Source organism: Crocodylus porosus, unplaced genomic scaffold (assembly GCF_001723895.1).
Source record: "Crocodylus porosus isolate Cpor-Errol unplaced genomic scaffold, CroPor_comp1, whole genome shotgun sequence".
NCBI classification, from domain to species: domain Eukaryota; kingdom Metazoa; phylum Chordata; order Crocodylia; family Crocodylidae; genus Crocodylus; species Crocodylus porosus.
In genome coordinates this window covers 6521006-6536027 of record NW_017728912.1, presented here as the reverse complement: position 1 = coordinate 6536027, position 15022 = coordinate 6521006, and the positions used below count along the sequence as shown (strand labels likewise).

General features: G+C 40.2%; 2 protein-coding genes across 3 annotated transcripts in view; one reads left to right on the top strand and one right to left on the bottom strand.

The window, feature by feature from the left end:
• The first annotated feature begins 6 nt into the window (after nucleotides 1-6).
• CCNA2 (cyclin A2) lies at nucleotides 7-7269 on the top strand. Its single transcript, XM_019534006.1, has 7 exons — nucleotides 7-73; nucleotides 2172-2284; nucleotides 2690-2913; nucleotides 3499-3703; nucleotides 4790-4903; nucleotides 5192-5325; nucleotides 6437-7269. Exons 1-7 carry the CDS (start codon nucleotides 58-60, stop codon nucleotides 6486-6488), a joined length of 858 nt encoding a protein of 285 aa, XP_019389551.1. The 5' UTR covers nucleotides 7-57; the 3' UTR covers nucleotides 6489-7269.
• Nucleotides 7270-10243: 2974 nt separating this feature from the next.
• EXOSC9 (exosome component 9) overlaps nucleotides 10244-15022 on the bottom strand; it is a 10988-nt gene continuing 6209 nt past the window's right edge. Inside the window, exons 6-12 of one of the 2 annotated variants that reach the window (XM_019534005.1) lie at nucleotides 14514-14596; nucleotides 14098-14230; nucleotides 13186-13274; nucleotides 12527-12673; nucleotides 11700-11884; nucleotides 11290-11368; nucleotides 10244-10496 (exon numbers count right to left, since the gene is read on the bottom strand). In XM_019534005.1, the coding sequence (XP_019389550.1) occupies nucleotides 10415-10496; nucleotides 11290-11368; nucleotides 11700-11884; nucleotides 12527-12673; nucleotides 13186-13274; nucleotides 14098-14230; nucleotides 14514-14596 (798 nt within the window). In that variant the 3' untranslated portion in view covers nucleotides 10244-10414. Of the gene's footprint in view, nucleotides 10497-11289; nucleotides 11369-11699; nucleotides 11885-12513; nucleotides 12674-13185; nucleotides 13275-14097; nucleotides 14231-14513; nucleotides 14597-15022 lie in introns of both variants that reach the window. The other variant, XR_002100879.1, reaches the window with a different exon arrangement.

The window sequence follows — 15022 nt, the reverse complement described above, 5'->3', positions numbered from 1 at the left end:
CTGCCCGCCGCGGGGCTCCCCGCCAACAGGAAGCCGCTGGCGCCGCTCGACAGCGCCATGGACCTCAGCTGCGGTGAGTGCGAGGCGGGGCGGCACCTCCTCCTCCTCCCCAAGCAGGTGCTGGGGGCGGGGGAAGCTGCTGCCCCCGAGGAAAGGGCACTTGGCTTGTGGAAGTCTGGCTCTGGCTGGCGCCCCCTCTCGGACCCTGCCTATCCTCTCCCCAGGTGCAGGTCAGAGTAGGGGGTGCCCACCCAGGACGGGAGGGGGCAGGAACCGCATTCCCTCCAGCCCAGGCGTGTAGCCCCCTGCTCCAGGCAGGACCGTCCCTCTCTCCATGGTTCTAGGATGGCATCTGGGGAAGCAGACTTGGGTTCACAAAAGTTCCTGCCCTGGCTCACTTGCACTCCTGTTCTCGTTCTTGGGCTGTGCAGGTGCAGATCTGTCCTGACTTCAGGCTACCGTGATTAAACCCTCTCAGACCATCCTAGATGCAGAAGAGCCTCAGGACCTTAATCTTCATGTGCTGGGGGAGCTGCACTTTATGTGGCTCTGTGGCGCTTTAGAGCGGCTCTCAAAACTTCCATGTATCAGTGTTCCTGCGCTTAATGGCAGCAGGGGCACTTGAATTCAAAGCACCTGTATCAGTGTCCCTGCACATGCATGAGATGCAGGAGGCTGCTGGAGCACTCGGTGGATACTGAGCGGTACAGCGGTTGCTGTACTCCAGCAGACTCAACTGCATGTTGGAGCAGCCTCTACACTTGTGTGTAGGTACCTACAGGGAACTAGGGCTTGAAGGGTCTTCACCCTGTCCTTTGCTCCAGCCAAAACCATCCCTCTAAAGCACCCGATGACAGCATCTGATGACATGAACTTGGGTTCACAAAAGCTTGCTTTCACTTTCTCTTTTCCCTGCTTCCTTTTCCCTGCCCCCTAAATATCTTATTTGGCCTATAAGACGAGGTACAGACATTGCACGTAAACTGGTACAAGTGATCAGACAACAACTTAAAGCTGTAACAGGCAGAAGTTTAGCTCGTTGTAAACCGGTTTCAAAATGGTGGAACCTGGTCTAAGACCTGGATAGATGTTGTATTAGACTTAATTGGTTTAGAATAGAGCAAGATCTCGAACTTCTGTCCCAGATCCTGCAGCAAATTGGCTGTCCTCCATGGGTGAGCACTGGGCCAAGCCAAGTATCAGTCCAGCCAGCTCTTGGAAACTCCAAGGATAAATATTCCACAGCTTCTGTAGGTAGCCTATTGGACAGCCCTTAACGTTTCTTCTATTCTACAACCTAAATCTCCTCTTTTGAACTGATATTCCAAATGTCCCTAAAGTCATTGTTCTCCATTGGTGTCCTATGAAAAGCCAACTTATGCAGATGCACAAGCAGCATTTTCGTAGGACTCTTAGACCAGCTCTGGGGATTCCCTAAGTCCAGCAGTTCCTTTAGCCTGTAACTTACAAGCTTTGGATCCCTGAAACAGCCAGATGTCCATTCCCTGTGCCTTACCCATCTGTTTTCCCATGAATTTCCTCACTCTTTTTGCTTCTGTTACTTATGAGCCACTGGAACTCTTGAACTCTCAACCTTGTAACTCCAGGGTCTGGCTGTAACAGCTCAGCTTCGAACTCTGAAAGGCTTTAAAGACCTAGTGCAAGTTGCAGAAACTAGAATACACACTGGAAACTTCCATTTGTGCAAATACTAAATGGTTCTGGCAAGTCGACTAGTAAATTAGGGTAGCTCAGGTAGATACTAAAATATCATAAGGCAAGAGAAGTCCAACAGTCTGCTCAATTAAAAAATTCTGGCAGAAGATGTCTCAGTTGCTTAATTTTTGTGGCTTCAGCTTAAATACATGCTAACATCAGGCTGTCCCCTGACTTGCAGGTTCCACTTAAGAGTAAAGGTCTATACTCCTATGAATATAGCTTACCATGCTAGTATGAAGTGTCTTCCAATTTTTCTTTCTTTTTCCCACCCCCTAGATGAAAAAGCCCTTCACAATATCTCTCTGTTCTTGGTGCAGCCTAGGTGCCTCAAAAAAGGCAAAATGCTTTTAAAAAAAAAAAAAAAGTAGGTCCTGTGTCACAAACATAATCGTTCTGCTCAATGCTGTCTGAGAACTTCTGTAGGTTTAATATGACTACTGTCTTGCACTTAGATTCTCCAAGTATTATGGATATATCTATAATCCAAGATGTGGAAGAAAGAGTAAACGTTAATCATGTGCCAGACTACATTGATGATATCCATAAATACATTAGGGAAATGGAGGTAAGATGCCATGATTTTATTTACATTTTCGAGGCAGCTCAGGTCAGGATGGTGAGGCTTGTGGGCCTGGTTCCTGGAGGGGTGGCAGCTCAAGTAGGAGCTTATAAGTGGAGAACAGACTGCGGGGGAAGGGTAAGAAAAGCAAGCTTCCTGTTGAGCCCTTCTACAATAACAAACCTGGCTGGAATATGCATTGAACATAAAAGAAAGGGCTTGAAAATGGACTCTGAAGGAACTTGGGCACCAGTATTTGGATTATACTTTAGGTATAGTACAAGTATTTAATTTGTATGTTAGTGGAGGGTGGTTCTTAAGTTCTCCCATCCTTGTTGCATTTTTGGTCAAGTAACTTCTCTGCCAGAGTCAGTGCTAATATTTCACATATACTAACAATTCTCTTAACAGGTGAAATGCAAGCCTAAATCTAACTATATGAAGAAACAGCCTGACATAACAAACAATATGAGAGCTATTCTTGTGGACTGGCTAGTGGAAGTAGGAGAAGAATATAAACTACAGAATGAAACCCTGCATTTAGCTGTAAATTACATTGATAGATTTCTTTCTTCAATGTCTGTTCTGAGAGGAAAGCTTCAGCTTGTGGGTACTGCAGCTATGCTGCTAGCGTCGTAAGTTAATTTGACATCATTGCTCTTGAAGTGAGGATGTGTGTGTGTGAGAGAGAGAGAGAGACATATGGGGGAAGGGAAATATTATCTTAAAGCTGTGTGCTTTCAAAACTCTGCTTGACCAGAAGCCTTAAGATATCTATAGTCAGGTTTTTAAATCACTTTAGTAAATATGAAGTCATTTTCCAATAAATAAAATCTGAGTATCTAATGCACCTGGCTTCTGACTTGGTCTGCAGAGCTTGTGTAGAACTGTTGCAGAATAATACCTGGAACATCTTTGGCCCTGCAGTCTACAAAAATGTGGAAGGAAACAGAAATCATGTTCATACTAGAACTTTTATGGGTTTGCTAAGATTCTTAGACCTACAGGAACTTAATCTGTGGACTTAATGTTAACTACTTGTATAACCTATTCCTAATACTAAGTTAGTCATGTACAAGTGGATCTGAACTCTGAGGAAACTTTCTCCCTATCTTGCTAACTTATGATGGACTAGGGTGGGAGGGAAAGAACTACTGATTGGTAGACCTGTTTCTCTTTCTAAGTATATGTAATAAGTTGCTTATACTTCCTAATGATAGAAAGTTTGAAGAAATTTACCCTCCAGAAGTTGCGGAATTCGTATATATCACAGATGACACCTATACTAAGAAGCAAGTATTAAGGATGGAGCACTTAATATTGAAAGTCTTGTCATTTGACTTGGCAGCTCCAACAATAAATCAGTTCCTTACTCAGTACTTTCTGCATCAGCCGGCAAATGCTAAAGTTGAAAGTTTATCAATGGTAAGTGTGAATCTGCATATTGGGCATAATGCCAATCAGAAAGCGCCATCTTAGTATGTCAGAGTAGGGTGGGGTGTTTCTTTTCCCATGGAAAAGGAGGAAATGCCACTTGGTAACAAATACTTACCCATTCTTAAGAGTTTTAATGACTAGAAAATATGGAGGTCTAAAATCTCAAGTTTGCATCCCTGTTAGATTTCTAGAGGGAGCAGTTGGCATTTTGTATCTCTGAGGCATTTGCCAGTAGAAAACCTTGGTAACTAACTATTAGTAGGGTGACAGTTAACTCTGACAGCTTTATGCCATTGTCCCAAACCATACTAAAACAGGTAACTACTTCAAAGAGCTATCATTAGCAGACGTGTGGACGCTAGGCAAAATTGGGTCGATGCCATTGGGGGAGCCTCATGGGAGCTTCATTCTAGGCACATGTGCCAACCTAGAGTTGGTGATTTTTGTACATGTTCAACGATCCAACAATCCAAGGGCCTATACTTGAACTATTACAGTAATGGTCTAAAATCAACTGCCTATTGCTGGTACGGACTTGTATTGAAATACTGGTTTAGCCTTAAGAGTAAAGTACGTGCTAGTTCATCCACTGCTGTTGTGTTTTAAGCTTACCATTTGTTCCCAGGGAGGGAGTTGGTACAACCACAAAACATCGTACATCAACCTTTGACCAAAGTGAAGTTGTATCAAAACCCTGTGGTGGGCACCAGGGACCTAGGGCTTTTAAAGAGAAATAGCCCCCATGCTGTCCTATCATAAAGGTACTCTGCATGGATCCCTAGGAAAGGATGCTGCAGTAACAAAGCATATAGCTGTGAAGCAGTCTGTAAATGAAGAAATGGCATGACCGCAATGGTAGAATTCATCCTCACAACTAGTAAGCTAACAATTGCTGTAACTTTTTTTTTTAAATCTCATCCACAAGAGTAGATGCTGAATAACTCCATACCTTCATTATAGTGAAGGTTCTAAAACTGGTGGCTAGAAGAAGCTTTAAACTATAAGGAACATGCCAAATGCTGTAGTCTTGCATGGATGTGGTGTAACAGTATTACTTGTTTTCAAATGTTACAGTATCTGGGGGAGTTGAGCCTAATTGATGCTGACCCATACCTACAATACTTGCCGTCAGTTATCGCTGCTGCTTCATTTCATCTAGCAAGCTACACACTCGCTGGACAAACCTGGGTATGTAGAACTTACGCCAACTGAGACTTATAGTCTACATAGAAGCAAATGCAACAAATAGCACCTGCCCTTAAACAAGATCCTGGCTAGCAAAATATAACTCCTGCAAAAACTGCTTATGTTGAGAGTAGAGCTTCAGCCTGCAAAAGCTTTGTACTATATCTCCTGGTAGAATAGATAACCCATTTGAGTAACAGTCTCTGCAGTTCAAATGGCATGGAAAAAAGTTTTCTCTAGGGTAACTGATAACGCTGTACATTTCAAACCAATTGTCTTTTCTTCCCTTAGCCTGAATCATTGTCTAGAACGACAGGATATACACTTGAAAGCCTCAAGCCTTGTCTTATAGACCTTCACAAGACCTACCTCAAAGCAGCACAACACACGCAACAGTCCATAAGAGAGAAATACAAGAGTGCAAAGTAAGTATCTACAAAAAATGAGTTATTTACATATTCCAGCAATTGCAACAGGTGTTGAGGGCAGGGGCAGGCAATTATTTTGGGCAGAGGGCCACTTACTGAGTTTTGGCAAGCAATCAAGGGGTGCATGATGGGCAGGCCAGGGCAGATTAATATTAAACTTTCTAAAATTTTTAGGGGACCCACCCCTGTGTTTTTAAACCATGTTAGCTTGGTTTGGGTATTAAGCCACCTTAGCGGAAGGCAGGGCAAGATAGCACCTCAGTCTGTTTGGAGGGTACGGAGGAAGAACAATGGCATCTGGGTTTTAGTGCCTGCCCACCTTGACATGAACTGGGTCAATTCAGTTTACAGCCTTAAGCTGCTGACAGTTGCTATGTAAGCACCTGGTTAGTAGACTGTTACCTAAGGAAATTCATGCCTGTCTAAACCAGTTAATCATTAAGGTCCCACACTGCCTAACCAGTATAGTGAACCTAACTCTGAGTAAGCAGAGCCAATACTTACGCCTGTCAGAGCACACAGAGGAATGACCAATGTCCATACAGTGAGTGGTCTGGGAGATTTTTGGGAGGCTTTTTTGTTGTTTGTTTTTGTTTTATATGAACTAACCCCATTCAGAACAGATCTAATATCTGTGTCTACCTTAATGTCACCACCCAGAAGTTGAGACCAGTACAGCAGTGTTTCCCAACCTTTTCCAGCCCAAGACACGCTTGAATTAAGAAGAAAAAACAACAACAATTCCATAGTAGACCTGCTAAGGGATTCCCCACCCTCATACCTATTGTAGCTCATGGCCATGGCAAAATTCCATGGTGCACCTGTTCATTTCTGATGGCACTTTTTTTTGTGCCATGGCACACTGGTTGGGAAACACTGCAGTAGAGAATGGCTGGGTGAAATGCTGACCTGTTACACAGGAGGGGACAAGTGTTACAGTTCCTCTTTCGATCCTATATTAAACGACCTTCTAACCCCACAACACTGAATACCTTTCTGGTTCTACTGTCACCAAAGTTGTAACTCAGTGCAGAATTAATGAACCATTCGGCTTATTCCCCTTTGTTGGAGCTCTAATGAAATTACCTTTCGCTCTTTTCTCCTTCAGGTATCATGGAGTATCGTTCATTGACCCACCAGAGACACTAAACCTATTGTAACAATCAAGGGACTGATGTTTATCTTTCTTTTTTTAATATATTTTTTTTAATACGTGTATTTACTCTTCCAAGGAAATGATGTACAGTTTTAAACCTCATTCAAAATTTTAGGCTTCCAATCATCATTTCAGATTCAATCTGAAGTTCATTTCAGATTATGAAGTTTGTTTTTATAGGGTTTTAATGTAAATCCTTTGTGCAAAAAATCTTGTTCAAAATACTTAGCTGGAGCTCTTTTCTAGAAAGCTGTTCTATTCAAGTTTTAAACTTAACCATGCAGACCGACTGTTTAATCTGAGACTTTAGACATTTTATCCTAAAATGATTAAAGAAAGAGTCGGCGTAAACGGCACATGGAATAAAATGAGTAAGAGCAGTGAAGTGCGGGAATTCCCACTTCCGCAGTGGTCACGTTTGTCTCAAGTTCTAGTGAACCATTTGAACAACAGTATCTGTAGCATCTCTTGCTAACACTACATTCTAGTATTGCTTCGGACTTGGATTAAATCTAAATGGGCTTTAATAGCAGTCATGCTGGACAAAAATATCTAAACTACTTGGAAGATAAAACTTGGCTGAAATACTGAAGCATTCCAACCTTGCCTTTTTTTTTTATGGGAGAACACTGAAGTCCATTGTTAAGGGTTATGTTCTAACATCGCTAACGTTCTAGTATTGTCAGTTTGTGTTTTACATACTTGGAAGTTGCCATTAGCCCGCTAAAACTGTGAGCTCTACGTCATAAGTTTCTCACCTTATGGTGTAGGAAATGGTTCAACTTGTCTGATTTTTTTTTTTTTTTTTTTTTTTTTTTTATATGAAATCCATACAGGTCTACTGCTAAAAATGTTAGCTTCCATAAAAAGTTTATTTACAGCTAATGTATGACAGTGCTCTTGTACAGCTTGAGCAGAACCCAGCTGGGAAAAGTAAACTATAAGGGGGTGAGAGACCAGCCACTAGATGCACCACCTTCCTCTTTAAAAGAAGACGGTACAGGTGACCAGCACGGCTTGATTTATGATGTGTTTGTGGGTGCAGGGATACGAGTTCATTGGTCCTTCACTCTTCCTGTAAGTAGGTCTGTCTTGGCACCTAATCAAAATAGGTTCTTGTTTTCTTCACTTTGGTAGAGCACTTTTTAATACCATAAAATGACTAAATCAGTGTTAGGGCAAATATAAAATGACCTTAATCTGTGAATCTGTAACACTGCTTTATTAACTAGTTGCTTGGTATGTAAAGCAGTGACTGCATGGAAATGGATTTGAGTATACCAGGTTGCCAAATAAACATCCTGTTACTGGACCTAATGTCAGTGGTGGTCTCTTGCCTATATTCTCACTTGATAATGGCAGCTGACTCTATCCTAAATCTGTATCACTAGGCTTCAATTCAAAGCTAGTGCTACTTAGTGTCCTTTAGTACACTGTAGATATATAACAGAAGTGGATAAGCATGTTTGCTTTGCCATGAGAACTAGTATGTAAAAACAATTCCTGACTACTTGTTTTTGTTTCAGTGTAACTCATTTGATAAGTCTTTGCTCTGATGCATGTGGGCATTTTCATACTTTGTCTAAACATGATGATGCTGGCTTTGATGCATTTAAAAATGAGAACCAAGGCTTATCAACTTGCCAGTTTCCCCCATTTGAAATGCTTCATGGGGGATGTTGTCCAGAAGTTAGGCTTCGCAGCCTAGACAGAAAGAGGTCATGCAGCTGTGCCCATCTCAGCAAGATCTAGGAAGTGGGGAGAACTAAGCCACCAGCCTGGGGAAAAGCTTCACCTCCTACCATATCACTCTGAGGACCTAAGTATGTTAACTTTAGCTGCTGTCACTTAATTGTCTAACAGTTATTAGGCTTAACTAAAAAGCCATGCCACCTGGTTATATATGACCTTCATAAACCTATTATTTCTGCTTAATTTTATCACTTCTGCCAAAAGACTATAGATGCATCAAAAGTTTAAGTTTCATACTCACCAGGTTTTTTTGTTTCTTTCCTCTAGCAAAGCCCTTTAAGTGCCTGTAGTGGCATAAATAACTAACCAGTGTTTTTGCTGAGGAAGCAAAAGGTATGCTTTCCTTCTGTGATCAATACAGGAAATGAGCACTAGTAGCCTCTTTCACTTCTGGTAAAGAAATCAAACATGGTGCAGTCAATTCTTAGAGGGAGTATCCTTTGATATTATTGCATTAATCAGTGCATGAAGCCTTTAAATTTGAATGGCTGTACAGTTGATCCTACAAAACTGAAAATATCTGCTGCTTGTTCTGGTGTTTTGACAGTAGCAGAACAAGAGCTGTTCTTGGCATCCCAATGCTACAGGACAGGGCACAAACCCTTCTTCCACTGATAACTGTCAACATCAGTGGATTGCCTTGTACATTGAAGGCTGCTGGAATAGGCTTTTTTCCCTCAGTAGTCTTTCGTAGTTCACAATGTTGCCCTACTTCTAACACCACACTGATAAGCCCATCTCTTACTGCAGTGGGTACTGCTCTATGATTTTTCTTACCTTCACAATTTAAGTTATTCTCAGCAGTTCTCAGTATCTGCTGTTGCCTCCCTCAGACTTAAGGCAGAGCTTTACCAACACCTACAATAGACATAACATAATTTGTGCTGTATAGAACTGCTGTTTCTAGAGCCAGTAACTTCCAGGCTTTTATCCAAAAAGGTGTGTGCATATGCATACACAATGTAGTCTCAGGGCTGCAAAAGCAATGGGATCTCTAAAGGAGAGAGCATGAAGGTGGCTATTACAAAATGAACTTTATGCAAGAGGAAAAGGCAATGTGATGCACTGCAAACACATAAAAGGGCAACATCTGAAATTTCCTTAAAACCAGAATATACATCCTTTAAATGAACTAAGAGCTCTGGCAAGAAGCACTTTTCTATGTTATATTTGAAAGTTAGTGGCAAGATTAGTTAAGGAACTATTTCCCTTACAAAGTACTAGTGTCACAGAACAGATGAAATGGAGAAGAGTAAGACCTTGTGTAAATTATTTCTACTCTGCTGTTGTGTATATTTTCGTGTTTGTATTTCATCACATTCTGAGTTCTCAGATGAAGCATCTGAGGTCAACTTGTCCATGAAAGTTTGTTCATATTATTTCTTTCAAGTGGTCCAGTGTTTAGAAACTTTTTTGTACTTGAAGGAACTTTACATGTCTCATGTAATATGTTTACTGAAATTTAAGAAAAAAAAAATAAACATTAACAAAAACTATGGGGAAGTCTCATATAGTTGCTTACAAGTTTCAAACAGAGTGGTTCCCCCCCCCCCCCCCCACATGTTGGCATCATTCCTGCTAGGGAAGCAGCAGAGACTTCTCCAGAAAGGCCTCATCTGTTTTAAGTGGCATAAGGCCTCATCTATAATCACCCATGTTTTTAATGAGATCACTAAATGGCCAAGCTGGATTCCAACAGCAAACTCTCCAATGCCTAGAAGCTGGCAAAGAAGAACTTTTCTTATTATGTAGTCCATCTAATAAAAGATACTATGTTTACCCAAAGAACCTTGTCTACCTCTGTCCTTAGACCAGCACAGCTACATCCAACAGCCCTATCAAACCAACTTGCAAGTGGAGAGTGCAAGTGCAGATCTGTGATAACCTGGAGTTAAGGGTCAGTCCATTTTTTGGTATATGGTGGTATCTACATCTTTTACTGAACAACTGCTATCACAGTAGTGTTCAAGCTGTAAAACTATGACAGCCTATTTTGTACTACCATAGTATTTCACTTAAATACCGAGTTTTCCTTTTATTTGAAGGCAATGTACAACATTATATACAAAAAAAACAAACATAATTTGGAAGTGGGGGAGAAATTGACCTACAAAAATATGCTCAGTATCTTAGTATACAAATTAAGGATTTATACAAGGCTTAAAATGGAACGTGATTTTAATGAGAAACTCTCTTCTTTCTTCTCTTTTTAGTGCTGGCTTTTTTACTTGAATTTTCCTGTTTGGAGTTGGTAGGTGTTCTGTGAACAAAACATTCAAATCCAAAATTAGACTATTTCATATGATGGAGGTAAACCAACACTTATGTCATACCAATCAAATCAGATTTCAGCTCTGATGTAACATTAGCCAAAACCACCATGCATATGGTGCTTTACATAGAATAAGATACGAAAGGGTTACAGGCAATTGCCATCCAGACTACCTGGTTCTCAGCAAAATCAGTCCATACTGATTAATAAGTAAATCATAGCAGACTTTTCTAAATAGGAATAAAACTAGGTTTTACTGCCTTTAACACTTCAGTCACCAGTCCACTAGATATTATTGATAAACAACCATTTACTACTTGGGCAGATTCTGTGCAATGCAATATACAGTAATCAACTAAAAATATAGTTGACTGAGCTGTAGAGGCAGCTGTTTCTAATCAACCTTTTTGTTCCCTCCTAGATAACGGAAATATCCAAATATCTGTTCTAAATTGCACCTGCTGGAGCAGTTCCTTTAGCAGTTGGTGATCAACAAGGATGCACTGACTTCATGACTATAAAAAAAGGCACAGACCAGGTAGAGACAAAAAAGGGAAGATTTCCGTGCATCAAAAGCTCCTGCCTATCTATTTCAGCCATGCAAAAATACTTCAATAGGGAGATGTGGCAGTTCTCAGCGAGTATGTTAGGAAAGGGTCATTTTCTTGATAAATGCAGAAGGCAAACTAGACTACTTGAATCTATGCCTTGTCTAAACCATACACCGCAAGCAGTCATTAAACATTCCCAATCTCATCCTTTAATTATATGCTATAGTTACCTGGTTTTCTTTAGTACTTTTTCTGGTTTTAGAATGACAACTTCTTCCTCTTCGCTGTCAGATAGCACAATAGTGTCATCTTTAAAGAAAGAAAAAACACTTGTTGCTTTATACATAGTATTTCTGTGGATAAGCAGTTAGTACATTCCTAGAGAATTATTTAAAGCTGGGAGATGCTTACTCTAGAGCTACAGTGACTCTGGTAAACAGTAAATACTTTCAGCTATAAGAACTGCGTACTATTTCAACAGGGGGACCAGTACAAAGCACTGAGACCACAAGGTAATTTGAATACATTTGTTTCCCTGGGATGATTTCTTTCTTACTGCTGAAGTGAACAGCCTCAAATATACTATAGTTAAAACAGGAGTGAGGTTTTCATTCATGTCACAACTTAAGCAGATACTAACCTTTCTTAGTCTTGCTCACAATGCTTACATCTTCCATTTCCATTTTTGGATCCTCCAAAGTGTCAGGATCATTGTCACCATCTTCCTCTTCCCCTCTCTCAGATTCTTCAAGTTCCCCCCAGGAGTTCTCTACCCCTTCTCCAATTTGGGCTGTTCCAGGGGTCCACAATATTGGTTCGGCAAAACTGAACTAGTTAAGACCAACTCCAGGAATTAAGACTTTCTATAAGACTCTTTTATAAAAGCAGGCCAGACAGTCCTTAAGCTTACCAGAAGACCAACATACAAATATATAAAGAATGTGTGCTGAACACCAAAAGACAGTGCAAATATGATGGAGCAAAGTGGCAGATCAGCATGCTAGAAGTAAATTTATGCACTTCGGGGTAAACAAATGATTCCCTTTGCAGCTAATATCTATCCATCCATCAGAAATAGCTGGGAATGGAGCTGCTGCTTTTACCCTTTGTACTGTAAAACCAAGGTGCTCCTCTAAGGATTTCAGGTTACCCTTGAGTGACACCCTCCTGCTGAAGCTTGGAAGAGAAGTCAACAACTATAAAGTGCTGCAAAGTCTCCTTAGTTGAAGAATAAGAAAGTACTAGGGACAGTAATGAAAAAGGGAAGCAGAAACAGTTCTGGAGACAAATTCTCATATCCTCGATAAGCAGATTACAAGACAAATTCCTTTACCTAAAAGCTTCTGCAGTTGCCATAATACAATCTTCTAAGAAACAAAGAAGTCAGAATGTTGTGTGTGTTTCAAGAAGCTGCAAGTGAAAAGGCCAGAACTGCTCACTATTACAAATGATACCATAAAAAGATACACATCCAAAGGAGGATCAGCCTTTGTGATGATTTCTTCAGCTTGCTCTTCCACATCATTAGCATCCACAGGAGCTCGTTCCATTTTGAATGCAGTAATCTTTTGATTTGGTATAGATTCTGCAAAGCCAAACTTTCCACCTTCCTTCCTACAACCATAACAATTTCAGTAAGTTTCACATTTTAAATTGTTATAAAAACTTCACTATGTACAGAGCTGTGATCTAAAACAGCAAGGTACAAAACCATTGCATAAAATGGTCACGTTTTAGGTGATTAAATTTAACTACTATGTTCCCAGTTTAGGGGCTCAGGCACTCAGCCCTGAATTGGGAAGGTGGATGTCAAGTCCTCCTTAGTGGTGTCACATTCAAAACAGCAGTGACTTTACACATGTGGCTATTTACTCTTAAATAGCTGAGATTCTCCTCTTCCAAAACCTCTGGTGGTACTACCAACTTGAGTCCCTACACATGGCTTGTATACATGATAGGACCTATAGCTGAAACGGCTGTTTCAGTAAGGCTTTCTTGGCAGACCAAGCCACAGAAAATCAAAGTACTAATGACATGACTCATTTTGGTTACATAGTTTCTCCTTGAGAGAGAACGGGGAACCACAAAGTAATAACTTCTAATACACTGTATTATTTAAGCCTCACCTAACTTTCCGGTCATTCTCCAAGGCCTTCTGAATGAGTTCCGTGATCTCCACAACCTTAACACCAGTTATTTTACTACATCTCAGAACCTGTGTGTAGTTTTTAATAATTTAATTAGTAATGACAGCTCAGCCTCATGAAATCAAGCTAGAAATAACTTTCTGCTTAAAGTAAATGAAAAACCTATTTGTTTCCAAATATGTAAAATTTACTCTACTTTTGCACCCTGCTAGAAGCCAACACCTCAGCACTTGTGTCAGGATGTTCAAAAAGTATGCTCCTCAGCAACCTTTACATTGGAAAGCAGCCATTTTCTTGATTAGGCATAAAGCATATTTCCTCTAGTACTGGGTTTATATAGAGTAGGTAGAGCTATATGGCAATTATTAAACTGGAAGTAGAACAAGTTGCCATTTTAAGAATGCGAAGGACTTTTATTACATTTGTCCTACTTAAACATCTCTCATAAGTCACACTTTGGAGTCTGCCATCAGTAAGCGATTTCTTATAGTCAAGAAGTAAAGTTTACTCTTCTGAAGACTTATAAAAGAACAATTAAAATATTCATAAACAGATCTCCCAACTATGCAAAACTCCATTCAAGCAACCAAGTTTGGAGACAATTGCAAACTTTTTTTTTTTTTTTTTAAACTAGAAATAGGGGGCAGGGGGCAGTGACTGGCAGGCAGCAAAAAAGTGGTGTTGTAACTGCAGCTGACTGCAGGCTTCCACCACACTGATCGCAAATGAGTGAATTTACCTCGCATATAACACATTTTTGGTATAAAAAGGGTCATTGGGTAAGAGTGAATTCGCACGTACAGAATCCACATAAAGCAAGGGAAACCTGAAGTATGTCATACATGCACTAAGCTTCAGACAGACAATCTAATCACAGGAGATGCCATTTACCTGATCTTTTAACAGCATTATCCCTCCACTGGACTGGATAGTACAAATCTCACGATGCTTATTCATAGCTATTACTAGGAGACCATCCATTACACGTTCTTCACGTTCACTGGGGTCCACCAATAAATAGGTCCTATAGCCATTATTAAACAGAATACACCAGTTAAAACTTCAGGCAAACTGGTCACTCTTAAGAGCAGAAGATTAATTACATCAAAACAAATCCCATGTTTTTCAATTAGTTATGTTATAGTGTGCAGTACAAACAAGAGCTCCTTTTTATGTCACCTCTTTTCAGATAAAAGGTTGTTTTCAAAACATTTTCTTGAAGCAACTATTTAAAAAAACATTTCTCTATTTATTCCAGTTCTTCAGGTTCCAGCATATTATTTGTCACTGTCCTAACTGCAACTTACCCTTGTTTGAAGAAGGCAAAGCTGACACAGATAGGCATGTGATGGATACTCAAGGGGACAGGATCACGTTCCTCAGGGGTATACTTTAAAGAAAAAAATGGTAATGAAGAATAAGAGCATGTAATTAGGTAAAGAACAGATTAATTCAAAGGAATTATGTATTTTAGAGAACTAAGAAGTAAGAAAACTGTGGAGTTACTTAAACATTCAATAAATCTGTGTTCTTTTTCTGCATATTATTTTATTATGCCCTGTCAAAGTAGCTATCACCTTTACACCATTTGACCTACTAATTTGGCTGAGAAGTAAACTAATGCTAAAAAGTTACCACCCTTATCCAATAATTATTTATCTTCCTAAAAATTGAAAATAGTAAAACTCTGTACTAAATCTATTGATAACACAAGTGTCCTCTCCTATAGTTTCTAGGGTCGGAAGGGACCCGAGTAGATCATCTAGTCTGACCCCCTGCCATGGCAGGAAAGAATACTGGGGTCAAACGACCCTAG

Coding starts and splice junctions, on each gene's coding strand:
- CCNA2 (XM_019534006.1), top strand. Junction 4,904..5,191: donor CACTCGCTGGACAAACCTGG/GTATGTAGAACT, acceptor TTCTTCCCTTAG/CCTGAATCATTGTCTAGAAC. Junction 5,326..6,436: donor GAGAAATACAAGAGTGCAAA/GTAAGTATCTAC, acceptor TTTCTCCTTCAG/GTATCATGGAGTATCGTTCA.